The 22,136-nt window shown below is 38.6% G+C and overlaps 1 protein-coding gene across 1 annotated transcript; it reads left to right on the top strand.

Moving 5' to 3' along the window:
* Positions 1–64: 64 nt before the first annotated feature.
* On the top strand, positions 65–10,701 carry LOC131897201 (glycine N-acyltransferase-like protein Keg1). Its single transcript, XM_059248111.1, has 5 exons — positions 65–142; positions 1,123–1,230; positions 5,517–5,643; positions 6,944–7,115; positions 10,299–10,701. The coding sequence occupies exons 1-5, from the start codon at positions 65–67 to the stop codon at positions 10,699–10,701; spliced, it is 888 nt and encodes a 295-aa protein (XP_059104094.1).
* The last annotated feature ends 11,435 nt before the right edge of the window (positions 10,702–22,136 follow it).

The following is a 22,136-nucleotide window of genomic DNA, read 5'->3' as shown; positions in this document are numbered from 1 at the left end:
AAGTATCTTCCCACACATGACTTGCTATTGTCATTTCTCTTTTTCATCTTAGGTATTGGAAGAGATGTTTTACTTACAGGGTTCTCAGATGCTTCAGTCTCTGGAGAACTCCCTGAGGAAGTATCTCCCTGAGTCCTTAAAGGTGAGAGTAGAACATTCTCAGAGTAACTGAGGACCACACCCTGCTATGACAGAGGAGGGAAAGAGGTCAAGACCCACTGAGCACTGACACCATGGCATTTTTCTCAGCTATGCTTTTGCTACCAGAGTAGAAAGAAGTCTCAATAATGTCACTTGCCCAATAAAAAAAAGCAAAGTGCTCTTCTCCACAAATAAAATACATCACTGTTTACTTCCAAATGATACTTCACAAGTTTTGTGAGACTCTTTCACAAAATAAAAACTTGAAAGAAAGGTGGAGATATAGGTCAATAATAGTGTTTGCCTATCCCGTGCGAGGTCCTAGGTTTAACTGCCAGTAGAGAAAAAAAAGAATTTTCCTGATTCTTAAATAACAATCACTATTTAGTTAAAATCATGTTAGACATTAAATAATAAGGATTCTGATCTTATTTAAATTTTGCTTTAGTTGTATTCCTGATGTGACTCTAGCAGGAGAAATTTTTTTAAAAATATAAAATAAATTAAAATGTGTATCATCAGATGTCTTTTGTAGAATATATTATCTCAATGAAATAAGATTTAATGTACAAGAATTTCCAGTTCTCTTTGTATGTATCACATAGCTCAGTATAGAATTTTCTGTGAACTAAGATTTGACCTACAACATGTTCTCAGAACAGGTGAGGTAAAATTGTATGTCATAAAATATACAAATGGCATGGAAATCAAATTTTTATAGGTTGGCCTGGCACAGCAGGGGAGTTCATGAGTTTATTCATAAATCACATCATTATTTGCATTTTATTTCATTGATGTTTAAAAGATATCATTGTTAGAATAAGTAACTAGACACTAGGGACCATTTGAAAGATTCACTTATTACATCCTTCCAACAAAAAATCATAATGTCATAGAAATGATCCTTGTTCTAGTCAAATACGTTGCAGTTTCCTATTTCTTTGTAATGTGATGACAATTCTACTGTGTTGAAATATTTAGGTTTATGGGACTGTCTTCCACATGAATCAGGGAAACCCATTCAAGGTCAAGGCTCTGGTGGACAAGTGGCCTGATTTTAATACTGTTGTTATTCGACCCCAGGAGCAGGTAAATTGCAATATAGAATAAATATGCCTGTATCTCCACATTTTTTGCATTCCTAACATGTATCTGACTGTATGGTAGATCCCACATTCTACTCCCATCCTAAGAAATAGAAATGAATTGTAATAATGTCATCTAACACTCTGCCTGAAGGATAATACACAAAAATCCACAAAAATTACAGGGTGTGATAAAGTGTACAAGGAGAGAAACACACAAAGATATAGTAATAACCCAAGGAGAATGTTAACTAAAGGTACAGATGGTACACTTTCATCTTCGTCCATGTTTTTGTTTTGCTTGGTGACAAAGTTCCTCCACCAGCACTGGCTAATTTGAACTGCAAGTATACTTTATTACTTCATTATTTCTTACATCTTGTTTGTAGGATTTAGAGGCAACTGATGGAAAGTCATATCAACTTAAGATCATGTTGAGACACAAAGAATAGTTTGATCTTTTATTATAAACATTAAAACAACACTTCCTGAGGGCTGGAGAGATGGCTCAGTGGTTAAGAGCACTTGCTACTGTTGCAGAGGACCAGGCTTTGGTTTCAGGCACCCATGTTATATGGAATCTGACATCATCTTTTGATCTTTACAGGTATTGCACACATGTGATAAACATACATACATGCAAGCAAAACAGTCATACCCATAAAATAAAAATAAGTAAGTCTTTAAAGAAAAGGATATTTCCTAAGCTAGGTTTGTATATTGTAACAGGTTAGTTCTTAGTCCCGTTGACAACTATTATCCTAAGGTAAAACAAGTTTCTTGTCTTTAAAAATCACTGGACTTGAAATAATCCAGCTCATTCTCACTCTATCACAACTTTCCATTGTAATATCAGCTTCCCACTGAGATGTTGCTCTGCATTTATATCAGTTATCTACAACAAAGACAATAAAAGAAGGTAGAAAGTTCTCATTCCCCCTCCCCTCCCCTCTAAAGCCCCCCCACCCCCCATCCCCCCACCCTGCCCAGTTTACTCATGGAGATCTCATCTATTTTTCCCTTCCCAGGGTAATCCATGCATCCCTCTTAGGGTCCTCCTGGTTACCTAGTTTCTCTGAAGCTTTGGGTTAATCTGTTCATTCTGAGCTTTACATCAGGCTTGGCTGACTCCACATGGGAGCCCTTACCCTTTTGGAGGAAGTGATGGAGGATAGATTGAGGAGGAAGGGGAAGTGGGAGGAGGGATGGGAGTGGGATCTGTGGTTGCTATGTAGAATGAGTAGAAAAATTTCTTTTTTTTTAAAAGAGATTTTCTATTTATTTTACATACTAACCACAGATTTCCCTGTCCTCCCTCCTCCTGCCCCTGAGCCTTCCCCACAACAGACCCCCCATTCCCATCTACTCCAAGGCAATGTCTCCCATGGGGAGTCAGCAGAGCCTGGTACATTCAATTGAGGCAGGTCCACACCCCTCCTCCCTGTACCAAGGCTGTGCAAAGTGTCCCACCATAGGCACTAGGCTCCAAAAAGCAGGCTCATGCACTAGGGACAGGTCCTGATCCCACTGCCTGGGGGCCCCCTAAACAGTTCAAGCTAAACAACTGTCTCGCTTATCTAGCCGGCCTAGTCCAGTACCATGGCGGCTCCTCAACTATTGGTCCACGGTTTATGCGTTTCCACTAGTTTGGCTATTTGTCTCTCTACTTTTTCCAGTCATGGCCTCGATATCCCTTGCTCATGAAATCCCTCCTCTCTCTCATCAACTGGACCCCTGGAGCTCTGCCTGGGACCCAGCCTTGGATCTCTGCATCTGCTTCCATCAGTCAGTGGGTGAGGGTTCTATAATGACAGATAGGGTACTCAGCTATCCGATCACTAGAGTAGGCCACCTCAGGCACCTTCTCGACTATTGCTAATAGTCTAAGGTGGTGTCATCCTTGTGGATTCCTGGGAACCTCCCTAGCACTCTGCTTCTCCCTATTCCCATGGTGCCTTCATTTATCATGGTATCTCTTTCCTTGCTCTCCCACTCTATTCCCATTCCAGCTCAAAACTCTCACTCCTGTAAGCTCTCATCCCCTGCCACTTGCCCTCCATTACCCCCACTCACTCCCAGTTTGCTCATGTAGATATCATCCATTTCTCCATTGCTGGGTGATCCATGTGCCTTTCCCAGGGTCCTCCTTACTAGCTGGCCTCCCTGGATCTGTGGGTTGCAGTCGGGTTATCCTTTGCTTTACATCTAGTATCCACTTATGAGTGAGTATATACCATGTTTGTCCTTCTGAGTCTGGGTTACCCCACTCAGGATGATATTTTCTAGTTCCATCCATTTGCCTGCAAACCTCATGATGTCATCGTTTTTCTCTGCTGAGTAGTACTCCATTGTGTATATGTACCACATTTTCTTTATCCATTCTTCAGTTGAAGGGCATCTAGGTTGTTTCCAAGTTCTGGCTATTACAAATAATGCTGATATGAACATAGTTGAGCATGTGTCCTTGTGATATAATTGAGCATTCCTTGGGTATATGCCCAAGAATGGGTCTTGAGGAATATTGATTGCCAATTTTCTGAGAAACTGCCATACTGATTTCCAAAGTGGCTGTATAAGTTTGCATTCCTACCAACAGTGGAGGAGTGTTCCCCTTGTAAGAATCTTGTACAATAAAGCAACCCTGGGGGCATCATAATCTCTGCCTTCAAGCTCTACTATAGAGCTACAGTAATAAAAACAGCTTGGTACTAGCATAAAAACTGACATGTGGACAAATGGAATCGAATTGAAGACCCTGACATTAATCTGCACACGTATGAACACCTAATTTTTGACAAAGAAGTCAAAACTGTACAATGGAAAAAAGAAAGCATCTTCAACAAATGGTGCTCGCATATCTGGATGTCAACATGTAGAAGATTGCAAATAGATCCATATCTGTCGCCATGCACAAAACTTAAGTCCAAGTGGATCAAAGACCTCAACATAAATCCAGTTACACTGAACCTGATAGAAGAGAAAGTAGGAAGTAGTCTTGAACACATTGGCACTGGAGATCACTTCCTAAATATAACACCAGTAACACAGACACTGAGAGAAACAATTAATAAATTGGACCTCTTGAAACTGAGAAGCTTTTGTAGGGTAAAGGACATGGTCAATAAGACAAAACAACAGCCTACAGAATGGGAAAAGATCTTCATCAAGCCCACATCTGACAGAGGGCTGATCTCCAGAATATTTAAAGAACTCAAGAAACTAGACATCAAAATATATAACAGTCCAATTAAAAAATGGACTACAGAGCTAAACAGAGAATTCTCAACAGAAGAATCTCAAATGACTGAAAGACATTTAAGGAATTGCTCAACATCCTTAGCCATCAGGGAAATGCAAATCAAAACGACTCTGAGATACCATCTTACACCTGTCAGAATGGCCAAGATCAAAAGCACTGCAGACAGCTTATGTTGGAGAGGATGTGGAGCAAGGGGGAAATTTTCTTAAAAAAAAAAAAAAGGAGGTAGAAAAAAGGAATGGCTACAGATGGTTAATGCTACAGGGAACAAATCAAAGATTATTCTTAGTTCCAAGTTGAAAACTTTTACTAACATGAATGTTGAAGATGACTTAAATATTTTATAAGGCAGAGCAAGAAAATCAATAGTTTTAGCTACAGTATCATTATACAGTATACAATATTTTACTTAATATCTCATTAAAATTAGAGGAATAAAAGCATTCAAATGACACATTAGTGGAAATAATATTTCTGTGATACGTCCCTTGATATTTAAGTAGTCCCATTATGGATTTGTAAGCTTGATATACATATACATATATATATATATATATATATATATATATATATTCATTTATTTGCTTTATGGGGTTGTAATTTACTAAATAATAATAAACTATTTTTGAAGGACTGTCATCTCATTACCTTTATCATTGGTTCCCAATTTGTAGATGCATGTTCTGATTCTGTTTTCAGTATAGACTTTAATATCAGAGCATTCATATCCCAGAGCAAGGAGTATTCTTTTAGCTGAATGTTTTGCTTTTAATTTGTTATTTTGACTCTTCGAAATGAATTTTATAACACTCTAGTTTCCCTTGAGTTGGGGCAATGTTTTTCAGGCTGTTTTTGCTTTGAATTGAGTCAAGGCTTTTTCTCTTGATTTCTCATTGTAAATAATTACAACATAAATCCACAGGAACCATTACTTTTAATATTTTAAAATCTCACAATGTAACTGAACACCAATATAACCAAACACCACACCACCCACAAACATTTTGGTTTATTATTTTTTTCTGAAACAGGACATGACAGATGACCTTGACCACTACACCAATACTTACTTAATCTACTCCAAGGATCCCAACAACTGTCAGACGTTCCTTGGCTCATCAGAAGTCATAAACTGGAAACAACATTTACAGATTCAAAGTAAGAGAACCAGGGTACTTATGGGCTGTTGTTACTTCCTGTGTACACAGGGTGGAAGTCACTGTTCCTTTTGAACAAGCACCTTACATCCCACACACATTTTTGCAAGCCACAGACACTTAGCATGCTGCTATCTGTTTCTTTGCTCAGTGTCTAACCTTACCAAAGGGAACGCCTAAGAGCTTCAGTATGTAAAGCTTACAAAGGAAATTTTAATGTAATTTCTTACCATCTTAGGATTTATTCTTTAGTATGCCCATATCTTATTAAAGAACATAAATAAGGGAGCAATTATCCTACCATTCCATCTCTGCTTTATTACATTGTCACATTTTCAAAGGAAAGTTTTAATAGACAAGACTATGCCTTTTGGAGTTGCATGATCTAAGATTGAAACCTGACTGAACCAGTTATTAGCTGGGTGGTAAAGGCTAAATCACTTCTGTTATGGAGACAAGAGTTTCTGAGAGAAAAAAAAGGATTATAATACTATTCCAAACATAGAGTCCTTAAAGACTAAATGAGGCATTTAATGGAAACTTCTTAGGAATATCCTACCTAGTTTTATAGAATTTCAAACCTTCTCAATATCAGTTCAAAACAACAATTATTTTAGCTTACAATTGTATGGGTAGGAAATTTGGATCAGGCTCAGCTAGGCAGCTCTACTGGTCTCACCTAGATTCACACATATGGGCTCAGTCACCTGGAGCATTATCTGTGGGCTAATAGGAATATGTTCATCACAATCCCAAGTCTGGTATTTCATAATAACACTGTGCCAACTCAACTACAGGGATGGAAGTAGATTGGGTGACATGTAAATGTCACAGGATCAGGAACAGAAAGTGAAAGTCAACCTCAGTGCCCTCTGAATCATGTTTACTAAATCACATTTTTCCCATGAACCTAAGCAAGGTTTATGAGTGAACAAAAGCCAATTCATGATGAAGGAAGTCATATTAGTGCAATAGAAAGGAATTGAGAACCTTATAGTAATAATTTAATGGTTTGAATACATAGAAATTATTAATTCAATTTCAGTTGTCCTGCTTCTAATTCATCTTCTTTGGTAACTATAAATGTACTCTTAAGTAGCCAGGGTTTGTGATTCCATCCAAAACTTAAATTTAAAAGCTACATGGGAGGGATATAATCTTTATCATATGACTCCTGTCCTGATTTAGCATAATACTTGCTGATCCTATGTTCATATTCCCTTTGATTCCACTGAACAGCCTTTCCTAAATGTTAAGATGAATAATGGTATATTGTTTGCTTCCTCATTTTCCCCATCAAGGTTCACAGGCAAGCCTGGACAAAGTTATAAAAAGACTTGGAGCTGTTAATTTGGGCAATGTAAAGCACACACAGTGCTTTCTCTATATGATACTTGAAACAGCAAAGAAATTGGCTCCTTCTTTGGTGGATGCCAAGAACTTAGTACACAGCAGTGAAAAGCCCAAGCCCATGTAAGTGTTTAAGAAGCTGTTCTGCAACATTCAGCCTCCCACTAATGATGTACATCCTGTGTTAGACTTCCAAAGTGATCATTAAGAGGTCACCTTAAAATACAGGGCTAAAATCAATGCACAGGTGATCTATGATTGTTTTGGAGTCTAGAAGGTAAAAATCAAAATTTGAGAAGTGCTGTATTGCATTAGAATCTACAGGGTAGAATTCCTTCTGATCTCTTCCAACACCCAGTGCCAGTCCAGGAGTATCTTAGCTTTGGGATGCACTTCTCTACTCCCTAAAAACACTTTCACATGACCTTCTTTATCCTCTGTGTCTTTTCCTCTTTTGTTTGTTATGAGGCCACTTATCAATAGATTTGGGACCCACAAAATAATTGGGATGAGCTCATATTAAAGTCTTAAACTTGTATATTAAAAGATCCTTTTTTAAAGCAAGATTATCTGCACAAAAGGGCTGTCAAGATGGTTCAGCAGCTAAAGGTGCTTGCTGACAAGTCTGATTATCTAAATTCAATCCCTGGGACCTATGTGATGAAGAAGAGAACCAACTCCCCAAAGCTGTCTTCTGATTTTCACACAGGAGCATGTAACATCCATATGTATCTATGCAATTAAAAACTGTAATTGCCTATGTAAGTTGAATGTGGGTTACTGTTTAACCTGCCAGGCCCTCACTACCTCTGCTAGCTTTGGCCCTGGTAACTATCCAACCAATATTCTGCAGAGTAGCTGACTAATCACAATAAAATTTAAATAAGAACTAAATCTCTCTCCTGCTTACAAGATTTTAATGCTTCCTGACATCCTTTCAAATATTTCTGAACTTCTCAGCCCTCTAAGAAATTTTCATCTACCTCTCAGGCCTTACATTTAATCTTGTTTCTTCCCTCCAAAACCTCTAACCTTTGTCAAAAAACATTACAAGTTCATTTTAAAAACACAAACTCTTTTTTAGACATGAGTCCAAAATCAGAGGCTGAGTCATTCTTTCAAGCAAAGTGTTCTGATGGTGGAAGTCTAAAGAGGAAGAGGTGGATTTTATAGACTGAGAAAAGCTAACATAACACAAACAAAATTCTGTCACTTCAATGTTATTTCCCGTGTAAAATAGGAAAGGAAGATACACATTAGAATTTGACAGGTTGTTTCACATTGGGTTACTTCAAGTTAATTATTTTGGTAAGAATTAAAGCAAAGGAAACCTCATTCATGTTCTCTATCTCTCTCTTTTGCTCACTCACTCACTCTCTTGCTCTCCCTTCTCTGTTGGAAAGTCAGTTAACAATCTAATATTGGTTTTGTGACATGAAGCATTTATGTGAATGATTTCATATTGGTTCTAGTGTTAAATCTAAATGCAGAAGTTAGTGTACAATAATGCTACACCATAGCTTTCCTACCATTTCTTCTTGACCCTCATGAGCTCAGACCTCTAAGATTATCTCCTATCTATCTAAATCGTCTCTCTCCTATGCAGGTCAATCTTTATACGAATGACTTACTTTGTTATCCAGATCTGCTCACATGTTACTTTATCAGAGTCTTGTGTAAAACACCTCAATAAAAGTCACCACTGCACAGGATTCATATTTATTTTGCTCATAGCCCTCCTGAGTATAGTTGGAAGTTTCCCTGTGCTTGCCCAGCACCAAGATCTCACAGACACTTATAAAATTCCTGTGTCCTGCAACCACCCAGACCCAAATAAACACAAAGAGGCTTATATTATTTTTAAACTATGGCCATGGCAGGCTTTTTGCTAGCTAGCTCTTACATCTTAAATTAACTCATTTCTATAAATCTATACTTTGCCACATGGCTTGTGGCTTATCAGTACTTTACATCTTGCTTCTTCTGATGGTGGCTAGCAGTGTCTCCCTTCTCTCTTTTCTTCCTTCCTCTCTCTCCAGTTAGAATGTCCTGCCTAACCTTATTCTGTCTCACCATTGGCCAAACAGCTTTATTTATTAACCAATCAGAGCAACACATTTTCACAGCATACAGAATGACATCACCCATCACCTGAGTATTTGAAACTAGTTAATTTATTCTACAGATTTAATGTTTAATTCATCCTCTGACAATAATGAAAACCCTGCAAGAGCTGGGATCATCAGTAGCTGGCACATAGTGGGTTTTAAACAAATATGTGTTCAGTGAATTCTCTGCATAGAACAACTGGGTTCTGATAAAAATATTTTTAACACATTTCACATTGTCCCCATTTGTGTTTAACTTAATGCTGAGTAGAACCAAAAGCTGGCAGTATGTGATTTGAGGATACTCAACCCCACAAGTCTCTGTGAAATTTTCTACCTAGAAGAACTCTGTTCTCTTTGTATACTACATGGCAACTTGCAGAATACTCCCATCTAGAAGCTACTGGGAAGTGTTGTCCTGCTATGAGCTAGAGGTTAGTCTAATCTCTTGACAGAAAGCAGAATCTGATGATGGAATAGCTTGCTCAGCACGTGGATGACAGAACCTGTAACTGGAGTGGAAATAGCGTGTCTAGCTCTACCTCCAGAACTCATTCCAAAATGACTCCTGAAGCTTCCTCACACCATTGCAGGTGTCTTCAGACATCAGGACTCAATGACAAGGGCCATCATTCCACATTTCTGCCCATCTTTGCACTTGACTTTATCTTTTGTGCATCACAATGCCTAAGGACTACAGGATACCAAATTCTATGATTCTGCACTTTGGTTTTCTGTTTGCTACATGTGGTTTAGTAAGCTTGCTTGTCTGCAAAACTCTTTCCTTTTACATAAAACAAGACTGATCATATTTGAGCTTTCTAACTTGAAAGATCATATTTGAACTCTCTAACTGGAAAGATAATGGTTACAGGCAAATAAAAATTGGAAATGTTGCCTGGAGCACTTTTACTACCTGTTAGGCACTGAATCTGAGCCCCCATCACACTGACTGGCTAGTCTACAGTACAAGTTACTTATGAGCCCTGCTTACTAGATGAGGAAATGCAAAAGATGAAGAGCAATTAATGAGCAGACTCATGTACACAGTACTGATAGGAACTCAGGCAGTCTAGCTACAGAACACACAATATAAGATATTCTACTTTTTGCTTCTTGGGGCAATTTAGGGGGAAATAACTAAAATTATTCATAGCCTGTGTGATTAAGGACTGCTCTTTTCTCTTGTTCTCAATAGTAACCAAGAGTTGTTCAAATTCGCCTCACTGGATGTTACACATGCTGCACTGGTAAATAACATCTGGCATTTTGGTGGCAATGAGAAAAGCCAGAAGTTCATTGAGCGCTGTATCCACACCTTTCCCAGCTTCTGTATTATGGGGCCTGATGGGATCCCTGTGTCTTGGGCCTTGATGGACCACACTGGAGAAATGAGAATGGGAGGCACCTTACCTCAGTACCGGCGCCAGGGTCTCATTTACCATATTGCTTCCCTCCAGATTCAGACTCTAGGAAATCTCGGCTTCCCCATGTATGCACATGTAGATAAAGCTAATTTCACCATTCAGAGAATGGCTGCCAGGATGGCTTATGTCACCATGCCCTGTACCTGGAACCAGTGGAATTATGTGCCTCTATAAAGCTGGAAAAGAGTGATGAAGGGACTGTGCTTGTAGATGGAGAAATGGCTGAGTGAACAAAGAGAAGTAATAAATTGTCATTAGGTGGGTATGTGTTTCTAGAAAGCAGAGGTACATCATGAACTGCATACACTGTTTCTCTGCCCTCATATTTCCCATGCACTTAACTCCATTTCCTCATCATGCAGAAAGTCACTTTCTCCTGCTCTAACTCTGTTACAGGCCCCACATTCTCAGGATCCCTCTAACACAGTGGTTCTTAAAATGCTATGACCCTTTAATACAGTTCTTCATGTTGGTGACTCCCAACTATAAAATTATTTTTGTTGCTACCTCATAACTGTAATTTTGCTACTGTTACAAATTATAATGTATATATCTAAGTTTTCTGATGGTCTTAGGTGACCCTTGTGAAAGGATTGTTCGACCCCCAAAAGTGTTGCAATCCACAGGTTGAGAACACTGCTCTAACACATTTAGCTGAATTGTATTCTTTTCTATTTTGCTTTGTTGGCTTTTGATCCATGCCCATTAGCCAGTAGGTTTATTTTGTGACCTATCCCACTACTCACATGCATACCTCCTCTGGCTTTCTGTAGTTTTTCTTTTATTGGCTGGAGAAATAGCTTGTCATCTAAAAAGGTCTATTAAAAATCATTCTCTCCCAGGTCACTTCCTAGATGTTGTATTGTTAATATGCACAAACTACTACACATGCACATACAGATGCACATCACGTGTGGTTCAATTGTAAAATTATTAGGAAAGAAACTAGGGATAAGCAAGTAGAGGTGCTTGCAGCTAAGCATGGTAACCTGAGTTTAATTCCTAGGACCCATGTTGTGAAAGAAGAGAATCAATTCCATCACATTGTCCTCTGACCTCCACAGGTATGCTGTGACATGTACACTCACAAATAAATAAATGTAATTTTAAAAATACTAGTTTTGTGTATTTTTCAATGACTTTTCACAATTAGTTTTTACACCAAGAAAGAGAAATTAGCATTGTTCTAAAGGCTGAGCTTTGTTACTTCATTCTAATGTTTATTTTTAATAAATCTATTCTCTATTTATGGAAACTTAAATGCTAGAAGGCAAAGCACTGTAGGGAGAGGAGAAAACTGTTGTGTGTTATTTTGATCATGTTCTGATAAATAAAGCTTGCTTGGAGTCAGAGGGCAGAGCTAGCCACTAGCCTACCAAAATTAACCACAGAGGTTTTGGAGGACTGAAGATAGATAGAATAGGAAGTAGTAAGGTGGGGCAGAGAGGGATTGTGGCCCTTTTGGAGGAAGGAATGGAGCATATTCTGATGGCTTCTCTGCTTCTCTGATTCTTCAGGTTCTTACCCAGATATCTGACTCCCAAACTTTTATTGATAAAGAATAATTAGATTAATTTTTCATCTTTTGTCCAACTTTTGGGGCACAAAAAAGTTGCAGCTGCTATTGGCAGCCACCACCACAGGTCGCAGATGCTAGTTTCCTATCTTGCCTCAAGCCCTGTGAGTGAGTCTGGGATTTTCCTGTTGTAGCTTCTCTACAACAATCTCCAAAGACCATGGGTACCTGGGCTCCAAATGCCACTCAAGTGAACATCCCACTACCAGCCAGCTCTGCCTTCAGGCAGCTCTGCGCTCTCACTTTCTGCCCATTACAAGTGCTGCTTCCCCATGCTCCCCTGTATCTGCCTTTCAGACGGCTGGCTCCTTGGCTCCTTTTCCCCATGGGCTGTGGGCTTCTCCTGGACCCCCTCCTCAGGCTGCTGCCGTACTAGGTTGGCCTCTTTGACACCTTCTCTGGCTTCTATTGTTGTTGCAACCACCACATACTATGTGCGAACAGCTGCTGCTGTCCTCAGCCAGGCTGCACACCACCTGTGTTCTCTGCCCAGGTGTGCTATGCAGCTTCAGCCAGCCTCACACTTCACTGTCATTGTCAGCAGATGTGATGAGACACCTGTGAATTCTTAAAGGGCAAATTAGTTTAAAAAAAGAAAGAAAGAAAAGGAGAAAGTTTTTTCTCGCTTTAACAATGGGATACATGATGCATGGAGTTAGGGCTCTATAGTTACACAATGGATGGTTTGAAAATGGGACAATTGAATAAATGGATAATCAATTTAACTGGGAGTCATAATGTCAATTATCATTTCAATAATTCTTGTTTTATCTCTAAAAGTGTTGGTTGATAACAATGCCAAATACGGAAAATTGACTGATAAGATAAAGTCCTTAAAAAGGCAGACTAGTGGAACTAAAAAAAATATTCACACAGAGGCAGCGGAGTTTAGACCACCACCATGGTATTATGAAACTGAATGGGAGAGGCCCAAGGTTGTTACAAAACCAACCTTAATTTATCTAGTTATCATTTAAGAGAATGGCCACCTGATGAAGGCATCCCCAAGGCTATTCAGAAGTTAACTAGGAACTGTAGCTAGAGTTTTCCTGCCTGGCCCACAGTCAGGACAAATCTCTCTCACCTGCCAGTCCCACAGCTGCTCAAACCCGACCAAGTAAACACAGAGACTTATATTGGTTACAAACTGTATGGCCGTGGCAGGCTTCTTGTTAACTGTTCTTACAGCTTAAATTAATCCATTTCCATTAATCTATACCTTGCCACATGGCTCGTGGCTTACCGGCATCTTCACATGCTGTTTCTCATCGTGGCGGCTGGCAGTGTCTCTCTGACTCAGCTTTCCACTTCCCAGCTTTATTCTCCTCCTTGTCCCGCCTACACTTCCTGCCTAGCCAATGGCCAATCAGTGTTTTATTTATTGACTAATTAGCAACACATTTGCCATACAGAACATCCCACAGCAAGGAACCTATAGAAATAAATGTTAAATTTTAAGAGATGTAAGGGAGCAATAGTTTCATATGGTATACATTCACCTTTTATGAAGCAAATGTTAAATTCATGGGCCATTCAGAACAGGATTATTCCACAAGATTGGAAAGATTTAGTTACAGCAGTACTGAGATCTGGACCTCAGTTACAGTGGACTACCTGGTAGAGAGATGAAGATGTCATAGGACAACAAGGTAGGGTTAGAGGCTATAAGATTTCCCAAGATCAAATCCTTGGTGAAGGCCATTGTGCTGATGTGGAAATACAGGTTATATTTGATGATCAGACCTTCTCCCTATGCTGTATAGCAGCTTTAAATACTTGGGACAAGATTAAAGAATCAGGAAAGAGAACTGAACCATTTACTAAAATTGTACAAGGCCCAAAAAAAGCCTTGACTGATTTTTTTTTTTGCAAAGATTGACTTCAGCTGTAAATAGAATGATATCATATCCAGAAGTTAGACAAATATTAATTGAATCTTTGGCTTTTGAACATGCTAATTCAGAATGTAAAGGGTGATCAGGCCTTTAAGGCAAGATTAGCACCAATAGATGAATAGATTAGAAATAGAGCTGATATTAGATCTCATGCTTATGATGATACTTGGATAGGAGAAGTGACTGCTAAAAATTTTAAGAAAAATCAAAAGGTTAGATCTTTTAATTGTGGTAAACCAGGTGAACTGAAAAGAAATTGCATGCAAGGTGTTCTCAGGAAAAATGTTTTTTTTCCCCTAGGGAGAATCAAAACAGAAGGCCCTAGGCTTCTGGAATATGCAGACAGTATGGCAAAGGCTGACATTGGACTAATAAATGCAGATCAATATGGAACAGACAAGATAACTGTTTGGCATCAGGAAATGCCATACAGGGCCTCTTTCAGGCCACTGTATCAAGTTTGGTTTGGTCATTCCTTGAATTGGGGAATCTCCTCCTCAGAACAATTAAAAGACATAATGCCTGTTATAGAAAACCACACTGCTCTGGATGACAGAACAGCATTTGAAGATAAAACAAAATTTTCAGGAAAAACCTAAAGCAAATATTTTTGGCAAATTTCTATAAGTGATCAAAGACCAAAGTTAAAAATACAAATAAATGACATTGTAATTGAGGATTTGGTAGACACAGGGGTGCTGTGGGATGTTCTGTATGGCAAATGTGTTGCTCTGATTGGTTAGTAAATAAAACACTGATTAGCCAGTGGTCAGGCAGGAGGAAGTATATGCGGGACAAGGAGGAAAAGAATTCTGGGAAGTGGAAGGCTGAGTCAGAGACACTGCTAGCTGCTGCCATGACAAACAGCATGTGAAGACGCCGGTAAGCCACGAGCCACATGGCACGGTATAGACTTATAGAAATGGATTAATTTAAGATATAAGAACAGTTAGCAAGGAGCCTGGTACGGCCATACAGTTTGTAAACAATATAAGTCTCTGTGTTCACTTGGTTGGGTCTGAGCGGCTGTGGGACTGGCGGGTGAGAGAGATTTGTCCTGACTGTGGGCCAGGCAGGAAAACTCTAGCTACACAGGGGCAGATGTAATAATAAGTGCACCAAGATCTTGGCATCCAATTGGACTCTCCAGGAGGTAAATGTTCAGCTTTTAGGGATTGGAACTTTATATCAAGTAAAACAAAGGGCAAGGTGGATTGAATATATAGAGCCTGAAGGACAAGAGAGGATAATTAAAATCATATGTGGCTAACATAGCAATGAATTTATGGGGATGTGATTTGTTACAGCAATGGAATATTAGATTAACATTCCTCTAATCTCAGAAACAAACCATAAACTATTGTATGTTTCTGGGAAAAATATTAAAAGCTATTATAAAGAACAGTCACCAACCATTCAGGTTGTACATAAACAGGGGACAACAGCTGCTGATCTTTCAAAGGTACCAACAGCCCTACCTTTAAAATGGTTAACTGACAAACCTGTCCGGGTGGAACAATGGCCTTTGACATCAGAAAAATTGCAGACTTTAGAAGAGTTGGTACAGGAGCAGCTAAATGCTCAACATATTGAAGAAGAATCGACCAGTCTTTGTAATTCTCCTGTGTTTCTTACTAAAAAGAAATCTGAAAATGGAGAATAGTAACAGATCTAAAAGCTATTAATAAGGTGATTCAGCCAATGGGCTTTTTCCAGCCTGGAATTTGCTTTCCTTCTCTATTACCTAAAGGATGGTTTATTATAGTGATTGATTTAAAATATTGCTTTTTTACTATACCTTTGCAAGAGCAGCATAGAGAAAAATTTGCCTTCACAGTGCATAATTATAATAATTCCAAGCTTATCAAAAGATATCAATGGAAAGTCCTTCCACAAGGAATGTTAAACACAGCCTTACCTTGTGTCAATATTTTGTACAACAGCCACTGGAAATAATTCATAATCAGTTTCCTCAATCTATAATTTACCATTATATGGATGATATCTTACTAGGTAATTCAAATGCAAATACCTTATAGAAAATGTTTGAAGAAGTAAAGAAAATTTTGCCTTGTTGGGATTTAAAAATTGCTCCTGAAAAAAAATACAAAGAGGAGATTTATTAATTGCCTAGGATATAAGATAGGTTTACAAAAAATTCAACCACAGAAAGTACAAATCAGGAAAGATCAATTAAAAATTCTTAATGATTTTCAAAAATTGCTGGGAGATAGTAACTGGCTACAGCCTGCAATTGGATTGACAACACAAGAACTAAGTAATTTATTTCAAATTATTCAAGGTGATAAGGACTTAAATAGTGCAAGAAAATTATCAGCTGAGGCTGAGAGAGAATTGGATTTGGTATGCAAAAAACAGGATGCACATGTGGATCATTTGGATTCACAGCTTGATTGTATTCTGGTTATTTTACCTTCTACTGGAATTCTAATGTAGAGAGAATATGATATCTTAGAATGGATATTTTTACTACACAAACAGAGTAAAATATTAAAGACCTATGTAAAAATATTTCTGAGTTGATTCTGAAAGGAAAATTAAGACTTTGTCACTTAGCAGGAATAGACCCAGCAGAAATTGTGGTACCTAATGCTGAAATTTCCTCATAATGGACAGAAAATGAAGAGATTTTCAAGAGATTGCAGTATTTTTGGGGGGTGGGGGGTGAGATAAACAACAAATATCCCAAAAGCACGAGACTTCAGTTTGTAAATAGAACTAATTGGATCCTTCATCACATTGTACAGGGAACACCAATTTCTGGAGCCCCTACATTCTATACCAATGCAAACAATCAAGAAAGGCAGGTTTTAAGTCAGGAAATTGAAGTAAAGTGGCTCAAAGCCCTTATGATTCTGTTCAAAAGTCAGAATTATATACTATTCTCGTGGTATTATTATATTTTCCAGAACATTCCAGACATTACACTGCTTTGAGTTCTGAAAAGGCTGATTCTGCAGTTATATATTTATTAAAAGTTATGGCCATTGTGAGAGTACCTGCACAAATTAAAACTGAAAATGCTCCAGCATATGTCTCTAGTAAAATAAGACAGTTTTTGCATATTACAACATAAATCATGTTACAGGTAGAACACATAATCATACAGAAAAAGCACTTATAGAAAGATTGAATTGAGCTCTAAAAGATATGATTAATAAACAGAAAGGGGTAATTAGGACACCCAGAGATAAATTGCACAATGCTTTATTAACTTTAAATTTTTTAAATGCTAATGAGAAAGCAATGCCAGCTGCAGAGACACACTGGATAATAGAAAAAACTGCTGAATTAAACCAACCTGTATACTATAAGTATGTGTTGACCTCAGAATGGAAACCAGGATATGTGTTACATTGGGGAAGAGGTTTTGCTTTTGTTTCCACAGGAGAAGAAAAACTGTGGATACCATCAAAGTTGATGAAGATTAGATTCAAACAGATCACCTCTTGATTAGAAGAGGTGATCACTCATCAAACAACATGACCATTCAATATAAACTAACTTATAAGACTAACAAATGATTTTCATTTGATCAGAAATAACTTGCCAAAAGGAAAAATCACCAATGTTAGGGTTGGGGTAGGGTTTTGTTTTTGTCTTTCCAGGAGAATGAAAGCATCCAACTAGATTCTGAAGACTGCTGGACAAATGAGACATTGGATGAAGAAGGATGAATCATCCAGAGAAAATGTCCCAAGAAAAAGAGTAAATTGGCCTATTGGTATATCACATTTCCAACAGGATGAAATTTCATAAATCTTCCCAAATAGTTGTTTCTGCTATTCTCTACTAACCTATTAGTGCAAATGGTCTTTTTGTAGTCCCAGTTCAATTAAAAATTAAAGTTGGCTTTGGAGTTGAAGCATGGCTCTCTCCTTCTCTAAACTCAAGTATGCTTATTAAAGGAAAAACCAAAATCTCTGTCTTGTGTCAAAAGAACCACCTGATATGGGACAGAAGAAAAACCAAAATTAAAGGACTATTCTGTTGCCACTAATCTCATAAATCTTTTGTTTTATTTTGACTCTTTAAAACTTATAAAATTTATATTATTTCAAAATTTATAAGATTAATATATATACATTATTTAAACTTTTTGTCATGATATTAATATTCATATAGAGTTGTAGCTTGAGTTTTCCTGCCTGGCCCATAGTCAGGGCAAATCTCTCTCACCTGCCAGTCCCACGGCCGCTCAGACCTGACCAAGTAAACACAGAGACTTATATTCGTTAACTGGATGGCCGTGGCAGGCTTCTTGCTAACTGTTCTTACAGCTTAAATTAATCCATTTCTATAAATCTATACCTTGCCACATGGCTCGTGGCTTACCGGCATCTTCACATGCTGTTTCTCATCATGGCGGCTGGCAGTGTCTCTCTGACCCAGCCTTCCACTTACCAGCTTTATTCTCCTCCTTGTCCCGCCTATACTTCCTGCCTGGCCACTGGCCAATCAGTGATTTATTTATTGACCAATCAGCAACACACTTGACATACAGACCATCCCACAGCATAGAGTACTAACTGATTCTAGATAAAAGGCTTCTTCTACATCCTATATATGATTTCAGGTTTGAGTCTCTATTAGGCTCTATTAGGTAACAAGGAATTAAGTTTTTGTACTCTGAATGTACATAACAAATTGTAGCCATTTAACCTCTTTTAAGATCTGCTGCATATAATATTTAAAATGTTTAAGTTTTCTGCAGTAACTATGACCATTCCTAACAGTGATCTTTGAAGTCTCCAAAAGGAGGATAGGGCCCCACAACAATTCCAACTCGTTTGTGGTAATGTCACCAAGCTGACAAACAGCACCCAAAGATCGGCTTCAGACTACAAACTGCTCAGGACAGTTTCAAGGTGGCTAACTGAGATGGTCCAGCCTCACAGACTACTGTAGTCAGGACTTGAGATAAACCCTGCACTTTCCCATTACACAGAGACTGGACAACAAATGATACTACTAGTTTTCCCAGGACTTGACAATTATCCCATTTTTTTAGGGTTTCCTAAAGGGGCCATTGCTTCCAGACAACAGGAAGTAATTTTAAAAACAGAAGCAAAGACAGTAGGAATGTGTGATATTTTCAGCTATATATTTATATGTCATCTCTCCATCCATTCGTCCACCAATCTATTCTTTATCTATATGATATTTTATTTATTTTAAATTTATGTCCTGGAACCCTGAGGGGTAGAGTGGGAAGACAAAATGAGAAATGAATAATGATGCTTTCCGGCAGAAAGACTCACACTGCTAAAATTTTCAAAATATTTAATCCTTACAAAATACCTATGTGGTAGCAGGCAAAGTGAACATTATTCTACATGATGGAAACTGGAGCACAGTTTGGGAGGGTGCCCACCAAGATCACACATGTACTAAGCCTTTGAGTCAGTTTTGGGAGATCCATAATTTGGTATTCTTTTGTTACAGTTGCTCATCCTGGGAGTATTATTTTCTTTCTTTCTCCCATAGGCCTGTAGTACAATGTGAGTGGAATTATAAAATATATTTTTACAACAAATCAGTTGAAGTCAAGAACATTCACTGTTTTGTCAATAGGAGAGCAGAGACACTGAAGAATTGTCTTTCTCCCTGTTGGAGTCTAAGAAGTTAGCTTTCAGAAGTAGCTAATCTGTGAGTTGAATAACAGATATGTCCAGTCTTCTCTTTACAATGTAGGTGACACAGTAGAATCTTGCTAGTAAAAATAGAAAAAATTCTGCAAAGTGTATTATAAGTTCCTATACAGATGTGCATTTTAAAAATTGAGAAACTTGGAGTGGGGATTTGGGTCACTTGCTTAGCATGCATGGGGTCTTGAGTGCCAACTCCAGCACCCAAAAAATAAATTAAAAACTGAGAAATCTTTATGACTGACTTAGGGAGACTTATTAGAATATCATTTTTATTAAGAAATTTTTTATTCATTTTACATACCAATCACAGATCTCCCTCTCCTCCATTCTTCTGCCCCTCCCACCTTTCTCCTCAACCCACCCTCCATTCCTTCCTCCAACAAGGCAAGGTCTCCCATAGGGAGTCCACAGAGCCTGGTACATTCAGTAGAAGCAGGTCCAAGCCCCTCCCTCTGCATCAAGGCTCTGCAAGGTATCCCCCTACAGGTAGTGAGCTCCAAAAAGCCAGCTCATGCACCAGGGATAGATCCAAATCCTACTGCCAGGGAGCCCCTTAAGCAGATCAAGCTATACTACTGTCTCCCTTATGCAGAGGGCCTAGTCTAGTCCCTTGGAGACTCCACAGCTGTTGGTCTAAAGTTCATGAGTTTCCACTAGTTTGGTTTGATTGTCTCTGTAGGTTTCCCCAATCATGATTTTGGTGCCCCTTGCTCACAGAATCCTTCTTCTCTTTCTTCGACTGGACTCCTGGAGCTTGGCCTGGTGCTTGGCTGTGGATCTCTGCATCTGCTTTAATCAGTTATTGGAGGAAGGTTCCATGATGACAGTTAGGGTACTCACTGATCTGATTACTGGGGTAAGCCAGTTCAGGCACCCTCTCCACTGTTGCTAGTTGTTTAAGCTGGGGTCATCCTTGTGGATTCCCCCTCCATCATGGTATCTCCCTCACTGTTCTCCCCCTCTGTCCCTGCTCCAGTTCAGCCATCCTGTTCCCTCATGTTCTTATCCCCCATACCCACACCCTCCATTGCCCCCCATCCCCAGTATACTCTCCTGTATTTCCCCTTCCCAGGGTGATCCATGCATCCCTCTTAGGGTCCTACTTGTTAGCTAGCTTCTCTGGAGCTATGGGTTGTAGTCTGGTTATCCTTTGCTTTACATCTAGTATCCACTTATGAGTGAGTACATACCATGTTTGTCCTTCTGGGTCTAGATTACCTCACTCAGGATGATATTTTCTAGTTCCATCCATTTGCTTGCAAACCTCATGATGTCATTGTTTTTCTCTGCTGAGTAGTACTCCATTATGTGTATGTACCACATTTTTTTTATCCATTCTTTAGTTGAGGGACATCTAGGTTGTTTCCAGGTTCTGACTGTTATGAATAATGCTGCTGTGAACATAGTTGAGCATGTGTCTTTGTGGTATGATTGAGCATTCCTTGGGTATATGCTAAAGAGTGGTATAGCTGGGTCTTGAGGAATATTGATTCCCAATTTTCTGAGAAACCGCCATATTGATTTCCAAAGTGGCTGCACAAGTTTGCATTCCCACCAACAGTGAAAGAGTGTTCTCCTTGCTCCACATCCTCTCCAACATAAGCTGTTATCAGGGTTTTTGATCTTAGCCATTCTGACAGGTGTAAGATGCTATCTCAGAGTCGTTTTGATTTGCATTTCTCTGATGGCTAAGGATGTTGAGCAGTTCCTTAAATGTCTTTCATCCATTTGAGATTCTTCTGTGGAAAGTTCTCTGTTTAGCTCTGTAGTCCATTTTTTAATTGGGTTGTTTAGTATTTTATTGTCTAGTTTCTTGAATTCTCTATATATTCTGGAGATCAGCCCTCTGTCAGATGTGGGGTTGATGAAGATCTTTTCCCATTCTGTAGGCTGTTGTTTTGTCTTATTGACCATGTCCTTTGCCTGAAAGAAGCTTCTTAGTTTCAGGAGGTACCATTTATTAATTGGTGCTCTCAGTGTCTGTGCTACTGGTGTTATATTTAGGAAGTGGTCTCCTGTGCCAATGCATTCAAGAATTTCCTACTTTCTCTTCTGTCAGGTTCAGTGTAACTGGATTTATTTTGAGTTTTTGATCCATTTGGACTTGAGTTTTGTGCATGGTGATAGATATCAATCTATTTGAAATCTTCTATATGTTGACATCCAGTTATGCCAGCATCATTTGTTGAAGATGCTTTCTTTTTTCCATTGTACAGTTTTGGCTTCTTTGTCAAAAATCAGGTGTTCATAAGTGTGTGGATTAATGTCAGGGTCTTCAATTTAGGTTGGATTTTTCCTTCTAGTGCTTTCTGTAGGGATGGATTTGTGGATAGTTATTGTTTAAATATGGTTTTGGCTTGGAATTTCTTGTTCACTCTGTCTATGGTGATTGAAAGTTTTGCTGGATGTAGTAGTCTGGACTGGCATCTATGGTCTCTTAGTGTCTGCATTACATCTGTCCAGGAC

This window comes from Peromyscus eremicus, chromosome 1 (assembly GCF_949786415.1).
Source record: "Peromyscus eremicus chromosome 1, PerEre_H2_v1, whole genome shotgun sequence".
In the NCBI taxonomy this organism is placed as follows: Eukaryota; Metazoa; Chordata; class Mammalia; order Rodentia; family Cricetidae; genus Peromyscus; species Peromyscus eremicus.
The sequence above is the reverse complement of the archived record's forward strand: the minus strand, read 5'-3'. Positions and strand labels throughout refer to the sequence as shown.

Coding starts and splice junctions, on each gene's coding strand:
- LOC131897201 (XM_059248111.1), top strand. CDS start 65: ATGTTTTACTTACAGGGTTCTCAGATGCTTCAGTCTCTGGAGAACTCC. Junction 1,231..5,516: donor TTATTCGACCCCAGGAGCAG/GTAAATTGCAAT, acceptor TTTCTGAAACAG/GACATGACAGATGACCTTGA. Junction 7,116..10,298: donor AGTGAAAAGCCCAAGCCCAT/GTAAGTGTTTAA, acceptor TGTTCTCAATAG/TAACCAAGAGTTGTTCAAAT.